General features: G+C 31.8%; 1 protein-coding gene across 1 annotated transcript; it reads left to right on the top strand.

The window, feature by feature from the left end:
• Positions 1-1,078: 1,078 nt before the first annotated feature.
• Positions 1,079-2,586, top strand: LOC131048299 (uncharacterized). Its single transcript, XM_057982198.2, has one exon. The coding sequence runs from the start codon at positions 1,306-1,308 to the stop codon at positions 1,786-1,788; it is 483 nt and encodes a 160-aa protein (XP_057838181.2). The 5' UTR covers positions 1,079-1,305; the 3' UTR covers positions 1,789-2,586.
• The last annotated feature ends 6,150 nt before the right edge of the window (positions 2,587-8,736 follow it).

Here is an 8,736-nt window from a genome sequence, read left to right as displayed (position 1 = left end):
CCTTTCAAGATTAGTGTAGGAAGTTGTTCTGATTTCTTAGCTTCTTTATAGAATGAACCATACAATGGTGCAACACAAAAGAATTGCCAAACTAACAATCATTTGTAGGTGTGTTAGTATTAGATTGAAGCTCATCAAATGGCCCAAGATGTTGGAACTAGAACTAAGCACCGCAAGCTCAAACATACATAAGGAAAGAACTAAAGAATTAGAGTTGTGGAAGAGAATGAACAAGGCGAGAAGAAATAAAAGCAACAAAAGCCACAATGAACAAATTTACTGTTTGCAAAGTACTCCACTCACACAAATAAAAAACTCAAATCATATGGAAAACCAATGTTCTAACGTTCCATTCTCTATCTCTCTATCAACATCTCTACACAGATCAAATCGAAAACCGAGGCTCTCTCCCTCCAACATATTTACACAAATCAAAACTCTAAATTTAGCTTCTCTCTAATATACATCTGAACTTAAAAAAACATCCTTTCAAGAAACAACCACCATCTTTAGATAAAACTTTAAACCTCTACATTTAAGTACTAAAACAGCAATAAAACCTAAACATTCAAGTGTCCTAATGTTGATCTCTTTTGTTAATATGGGCACAGAAAGATTACTTGATCAGAAAGGAAAAGCAAAGAATGCTTTGCTTTGTATGTCTTTGCATGTACAATCAATGTTCACTATAGAAAACCCTAATATACTCTGCACCTTACAACAATTCATTGCATTTCTTTTAGAAAGCTGTGCCAAAATTATGCGATCTCTAATAATGTACGAGGAGGAGCAAACTTTCCAATATAATAGACAAAAATAAAGCGATTTCTACAGCTCATAGCATTCCTAGGATTTGAAAACTCATACAGACAAAGTTTCAATGCCCGTCGATTCACCACCCATGAACAATCACATTATCAAAAGAAACAATGACTAAAGAAAGGAAAAAAGCAAAGCAAAAATAAAAATAACTGCATCTCCATTACCAACTCAGTGCTCACTTTTCCTTCCAAACCTAAAAAAAATATATTAAATGAAATATACTCACCTATGGTGCCTAGTGTAGACTCTATCTGAATAAATTTTATATCAACCAAACAGCCTGTAAAGACAAATTCTCCAGCCTTTCAATGCATTTATATAAAAACACTCCATGCAATTCCTCTGCAAATCTTGCAGGAATTCAACATCATTATACACAGTGATCTCAACCACATTGGTTAAGTCCTTAGAATTATATTGTACCCATTGCACTAGAATCATATTATATTGTATCTATTGCTGATTTGTTAAAGCCTGTGAGTAATGAAGATCAAAGTGGGTGAGATAAAAATGGAGGCCACAAGCTTCCTGAAACACCTCTGGACAATTCTGAAGAAAAAATCAGACACCCTCAAAGACAAGGCAGATGAAATCATGAATACCCAAATGCTTTTGCTCAAATCTATGAAAAATGACAATATATTGGGTTCAGTTTCCAACAGGATCAAATTCAATTGGAGGCATAGGTTCTCTGGGAAGTTCAAGCGCAGAGATTCAGAGAAAAAAGAAGATCTTAATAACCCATCAATGGAATTGCTTTGTGCTTCACCAGATCGCCAAGAACTGGAGAGCTTATCACAGAGGCTGTTTGGTGGTTCAGATGCATCTGGGAGCCCTAGAACTCCAGAAATCAGGTCTGAAAATGAGATTGATAGGATTGCAGGGTCTTTCATCAGAAGGTTCCATAATCAAATCAAGCTGCAGAAGCAAGATTCTTATAATGCTATGCTTGCCAGGAGTGTTTAATCTCAGATAATGTCTCTTCCTTAACCTTCCATGTCTTATGATTATGTTTTTATGGTTTACTTGTTAAGAGTGGCTTTGTTTTGTAGTTTGGTTTTAAGGGTGTTTGAAAAGTGCAGCTTATATTTACATGAATTTGTGGGTTTGATATAAAATCTTCCAAATATATATATGAATGCATTATGGAGGTGGTAAATATAAGGTTTTCAGTCGAAGAAGTTTCAGCCATTTTATGGGGTTGATATAAAATCTTTCAAATATATATATGAATGCATTATGGAGGTGGTAAATATAAGGTTTTCAGTTGAAGAAGTTTCTGCGATTTTATGGGTTTGATATAAAATCCTCCAAATATATATATGAATGCATTATGGAGGTGGTAAATATAAGGTTTTCAGTGGAAGAAGTTTCAGCGATCTTGTGGGTTTGATATAAAATCCTCCAAATATATGTATGAATGCTTTATGGAGGAGGTAAATATAAGGTTTTCAGTTGAAGAAATTTCAGCTAAAGATTCATATCTAAGTATCTGATAGCAAAACGAATTTATGGGTTTGATATAAAATCCTCAAAAAATATATGAATGCTCTCGAGAGGAGGTAAATATAAGGCTCTTCAATCGAAGACATTTCAACTTAAGACTCATGTTCTTATATTCAATAGATTTTGTAAATTTATATAAAACCCTCCATATATACTGTCTGAAAGAGGCTGCCATTGTAAAGCTACATTTGTACCTCAAACTTCTGTTATATACAGTTAATATTATATATAAATAAATTAGTTGATATTATATGTAAATAAGTTTCTTTACCTGTTTGGCTGCTAAGCCCTTACACAGAAGTCTTGCTGAATGTTGTTGATCATGAACTGGATTTCACCAAACATATGATGGGTTTGTGTGTGCCCATTGTAGAAGAATATGATATTATTTGAGCTATTGTTCACAGGACATTTCTTTACAATGAAAGTTTTATATTTTTAATTGGATGCAAATGAAGACTCAAAATATTGATATCTATGTTGGATGTTACAATTTAATTATAAATTTATTATTTTAGGTTAATTTGAATATATGTATATAATAAAATGTATTATAAAAAATGAGTTTAATATTCAATTTATCGTAGATGTTATATATATAATATGAATTGTTGAAGTAAACAATAATATGTCATTTGTATTAAATAATAGTAAAACAAACAATAAGGTCTTGTTAGGTAGAAAATGATTTTTAATCTCATTACATGAATATCTTAGGTTAAGATGAAAATTCTTATGTTGTGGTACACCATTTTGGAAACACACCATGTTATTATTATGTTGGACTCTAACTTGCAGGTATAAGAATCACATGTAATAAGCACACATTTTTCTTATAAAAATATTAATATTACCAATATTTATCTTTCAATTATATAAACTACTAGAATGTGAATTGTGAAACCATGATACATTCTAATGAAACTCTCATAATATATATGTTTTATTATGACATTCTTTGCAAAATATCTTTTAGATCTATACAATTTTCTTTTTACCAAAATAAAAATATCCTTCCGCAGCTCATTATTTCTCTAAACCTCTACATATAAATAATAAATTATCCTCTTCATGATCACTATTAATATCTTAATGCAATTTGAAAATTATGTCTTTGAATCTCTCTAAGGTATGTAATAGTGCTTATTATTGACATTGACTAAATATTAGGTGCCATCATGTTGATAAGGTAATTAGGTGCCTTCAATACTAATAACAAACTCCATGTTTCTCATTTCTTTGAAATGTAATCTTGTTTTACTTGGACATAATATAGCCTTACAATGTAATCTTTTAAAACCCGAAATTGAAGGAAAGACATAGCAAACAAACCCAGAATTTGACGAAATTCGAAACGTAGTTCGAGGATGGACTAAGGATTAAGCCAGTCCAAGGATTAGTCGAAATTCTGCCTTGGGAAGCATGCCATAGAGTAAAATTTTTCATTTTTTCACAAAAATTTCATGTAATGGTCCTTCATTTTTTTAAACAAAAATGAGGACAACACCTACTTCTTTTGCTCAGAAGCCAACCGATGGTGACAATCGACCTTCATGTGACCATTACAATGTAATCTTGTTTTACTTGGATATAATATAGCCTTACAACCTTATAGCCTTTATAGAACAAGTTAACCCACTTTCCATCCTATAATAATTTGCATTAATATTTGGTAAAATTATTTATATTTCTTATTTTCATATTTTACAATGATAAGAATAGTTACATATTCAATTAAAATATTAATATAAGATATCTAAATTTAGTAAATTTAAAAAAATCTAAAAAATATATACTTTTATGAATGTTAATGTAGATTTGGAATGATCTGAAAATATTTATATTGATACTTCTAATATATAATGTTACTTACATATAAATTTTATTTTCAACTATAAGGTTAATTAATTTAAAAGTATATTTTAATTAAATTATAGATTTTGATATTCTATGGGATAATGAATAAGAAAATTATATTTGTATCTCAAATCAATTTGTCATTTGTAAATTGTGTTAATGTTTTTATCAAGGTATGAAGAATGTTAGAAAACTATCTCATTCATGTTTAGAGTAACATTATGTTCAATCTTCTTTAAAGCCCAAACCTTTTCCTCCTAACATGTAAGGGTTTCAACATTTGATATAGTCTCTTGAAAGCATGCATTTTTTTTTTATACTATGCTAGTTTTGGTGGTAAGTTATAGAGACTTGTTGTATGTGGATGAGACTTTTAGCAAACTATAACAATTGTTTATATTGTTTGAACTAAGATTTTAATTTAAGACTTTTCAATAATTATACGTTAGACTTATTAAATTGATATTATGGATTTCATTAGAAATCATTTTAGAGGGTGTAGGTCTTAAAGTTTTGATTTTATTTACGATAGGTTTTTTTATGAAATTTAAAATCTCTATCTTTACATTTATATGGTAATTATGATTTGAATTTTTCAATTTTGATGTAAGGGTTTTTTTTGTTAAAAAAAATAAATTAGTTTAAATTTTGGATCTAATTAAATAAATGATCTTTTTAGACGTAGTTTCAATATTATCTTCTTAATTAGGTATGCCTTAGTTGAACCCACCCACTTTAATACTACATCAATTTCATATTAGAAGAGGCATAATTCTTGAGCCTTCATGGAATTGGTCTTTGTAAGTATACTTACCCTACATAGATTTGTGAGCTATTATTACTATAACAAGTTTTTATTTGAACAATAGTGAATAATGCCTCCTACAAGAGTACCCAATAGATATAGTTAGGAGGTTTTAATATGATAGGGAGACTTGATGATGTTATAAACATGATGAAAATTCTAGAAGCAATGAAAGAAGATAGTCATAAAAAAATATTTCATCCCCCAAAAGATAATAGAGTAATTGAAAAGATGAAGCATCAAATGACAATGAGTAAGTGTAAGAAAATAACCGCTAATGGAAGCTAGGGAGGATAGGCTCTATAGAGACGTCTAAAAATCATAAGAGCTATAAAAATGGATGTGCCAAATTCATAAAGAATTTGTTGAATTTGTAAACACCTAAATAATCTTAGCTTCATCTTTATCATTGCATCTTATCCAATCAAGTTCATATTGTCATCTCATAAATTCGCTTATCAAAAGCCCCAACATGTCCAATAAATCCACCTATCAATACACTTCCATCCACTTATCAACAATCACCTTTATATCAAAACCAATATGCTCCACAAATACCCTTACAAATCCACCCATCTACAAGCGTCATACAACCATCCATCTTAGTATTCAAATTTGACTCCTTCAAATTCATTTCCACATGAGTCCAGCGGGAAATGAAAGACACTCTCAAGGGTTGCAAATAGGGACTTTACACCAAAACTGAATGTATAAATTTGATGAATTATATCTCTACCATTTCGATCGATCAATCAATATCTATAATACCATACCTTAAGAATTTTGAGACACCTAAGTTCAATAAATAAAAGGTAAAGTGAAAACCTCGCGAACAATTCAAATATTTTTTCACGGTAAGGAGTTGCCTATAACAAAATTCTCCTTATGAGACACTTTCTCCACAATTTAGGAGTACAAAGGACTTGAGTGGCTCTTACATTTACCTCAAGGATCCATTCACACTTTTGTTGACGTGGTGGAGAAATTTAAAGGCTATTTCTCCTACATAATTGGCATGGATTAATGATGGATAATCTTTTTAATGTCAAACAATGAATTGAGGAAAAAACTTTCTCCTTCCTTTTGGAGCATCACTAGTCACTTTCCTTGGCCAATATTAAAAAAAAAAAAATTGCCCATATTTTGGTCATAAATATTAATCTTGAAATGACCTTTCATTTACAAGTCTATTATGTATTTACTATGGAGGAAATTATAGATGAGGAGGTCACCATTATGAAAGCCCTTGTTATCAAAGATTTGGTTAAAATTTATAATAAATACAACATACATAACAATCAAAAATATGAAATGTACAAGTGAAAGAAGACATAAGATAGAAGGCGGACTCATGATGACCTCCTAAGGACTAATTTTATCATAATGTATAATGAATCCCCCCCCTCCCCCCCCTCGATCGGATAGAAAGAGAGAGATTTCAATTCACCCTCATAAAAAACGAGAAGTAATAAACTCCATGTGAGGAAATGCTTCCAAAACTGATAAGAGAAAATAAGCCACGTATCCTCCCATTATAATGATGCCTATAACACTAGAGGATGCTAAAGATGATCCAAACTCTCTAAACACCAATTATCCCCTTCTAGATAAGAATATGTAGGAAGTAATATGAATGTTTTTAAATTTTGCACCATGATCCAAACACTAAAATGATGCCCATGATGTCTTTGTAATCTTCTCAAATATCTCCAAGCCAATGTTGACAAATGTTCAATAAGATAGATCGAGTACCATATAAGTTTCAAGAACAAGGACCATGGATGTATGGTGATAATTGAACTCATGTGAATTTGATATTGCTGCATATGATGTCAACATAGATGATGTTGGATTTAGATAGACCAAATCCTTAATATCTTCATAATTTTTTATGATAGAAGCTAATGTAGGAAATGCAATAGCAAAATGCAAAAATGGCAATGATGATGCAACTTCATCGAAGTTGACATCAAGAAGAAGATGAATGTCTGAGTCAATACTCTCATCTAAGTTAACAAGGTGGGACTCTATAAACAATGATGTTATGTCTAAAAGATAGGCATTCCAATATGATGTATCTAGAAAGATTATGCCAATGACCTGGTGTTTTGAATCATTGGAAGCCATGAAGATATCTGTTGGAATCTAAGAATATTGAGAGGGGGGGGGAGGTGAATCAATGTTCTACCAGAATGATCAATTTTAACCTTATTAAACCATGCATTCACCAACCAGTAAACCGCTACATATAAGATTGAAAGAAGGAAAACAATCAATAAGCCGATCACACAAATGTGTTGGTGTAAATAATTATTCATCTTGGATATTATTACACTATACTTAAGTTTACTTAAGAAATGCATTTCATAGTAGTTTGGGTATGAGACACTTGGGTGTTTGTGCCACATTGGGATAGTGTGTGTAGGAGAATTTCCACCTTTTATGGTGTTGATCTTGTTGTTACACTCCACATTCAGTGGGTAATCCACCTCATGTGGACTATTATATTGTTTCTCCTATCTACCCACACCTATTTCCTACCTACCCTTGTTTCTTATTGAGCCACATGTCATGTTTGTGTGCTCACATATCCATATAGCCTTGCCTATATAAGCAGGTTCATATTCATTGTAACTATTGAACTATTGATCATTTTCTATTGATGAGAATATAGTTTATTCTTTTCCTATATTGTGTCTCTATTTTGTACATTTCATTGAGCTCTTGATCTTGGCAAAATCTCATAAAATGAATACCATAACATAGAGAATTATACGCGGAAAACCTCAAAGAGGAAAAACCATGGTGGGATTTGTGACCGACAATATCAATCCACTGGTCATATGAAAAGATATTACAAAATATGGGGGCCTGCACTTGCAGGAAGGCTTACAGCCTAGAGTACACTGCTCAAAACAAAGGATTCTTACTGACTACATTTAAATCCAAACTATAATCCAAAGAAATGAGTGAGCTGCAATGATAACATCTTCTATGTCTGAATAAAGTTTCAGTTAAGCTCTGACTGTTCTGGTTCTGAAACCCTAAACCCTTACCAGAATTACCTCTTACATAATCAAAATTCCTCGCATTACAATTGTCTCTCTCTCACTTGAATATTACATTTCATCATCTTTTACATATAAAAAAATGATCTAATCAACTGACCTATATACCCTTATAATCCTTCATGCCTTATGTCGGCTTACATAGATAACTACAGAATGAATATACATGTCAGCTCAATTACATATATACATAAATATCACAATCAATTGCCGATAGTTGGATCTCCCAAATGATGTCAGCCTCCTAAACCGGTATCCCGATGAATTCATGTCATCCTGCAATGTTGGTACCCAAATAATTCCTCCCTACCAGTGAAGATACTTGTCGGTGTCGGTGTTGATGCCGGTGAAGTGTCTGTCGGTAAACAACCAAACCAAAATATGAAATCTGGAACATGTTGCCATCAATGACAACATATTGAAACCAATCAAATGAGTATCAATTGCCAACAATCTCCCCCTTTGGCATTGACGACAACACTCATGTGAAAATGATAATGGTTTCCATCTGCCGGTTTCATCCTAAGACTGCTCCCCCTGAGCTGAATATCCATCTGTGATCATGATCTGTACAAAATACTCCATACCTCTTAAGGCCAAGAATATATTTTTCACCTATACCTCCCCCTTTGACATCAATGCCAAAAAAAATACCAAAAACCGGGATGAAGAATGAAA

The sequence above is a fragment of the Cryptomeria japonica genome, chromosome 9 (assembly GCF_030272615.1).
Source record: "Cryptomeria japonica chromosome 9, Sugi_1.0, whole genome shotgun sequence".
NCBI lineage: Eukaryota > Viridiplantae > Streptophyta > Pinopsida > Cupressales > Cupressaceae > Cryptomeria > Cryptomeria japonica.
This window is presented reverse-complemented; position numbering and strand designations above follow the sequence as displayed.

Coding starts and splice junctions, on each gene's coding strand:
- LOC131048299 (XM_057982198.2), top strand. CDS start 1,306: ATGAAGATCAAAGTGGGTGAGATAAAAATGGAGGCCACAAGCTTCCTG.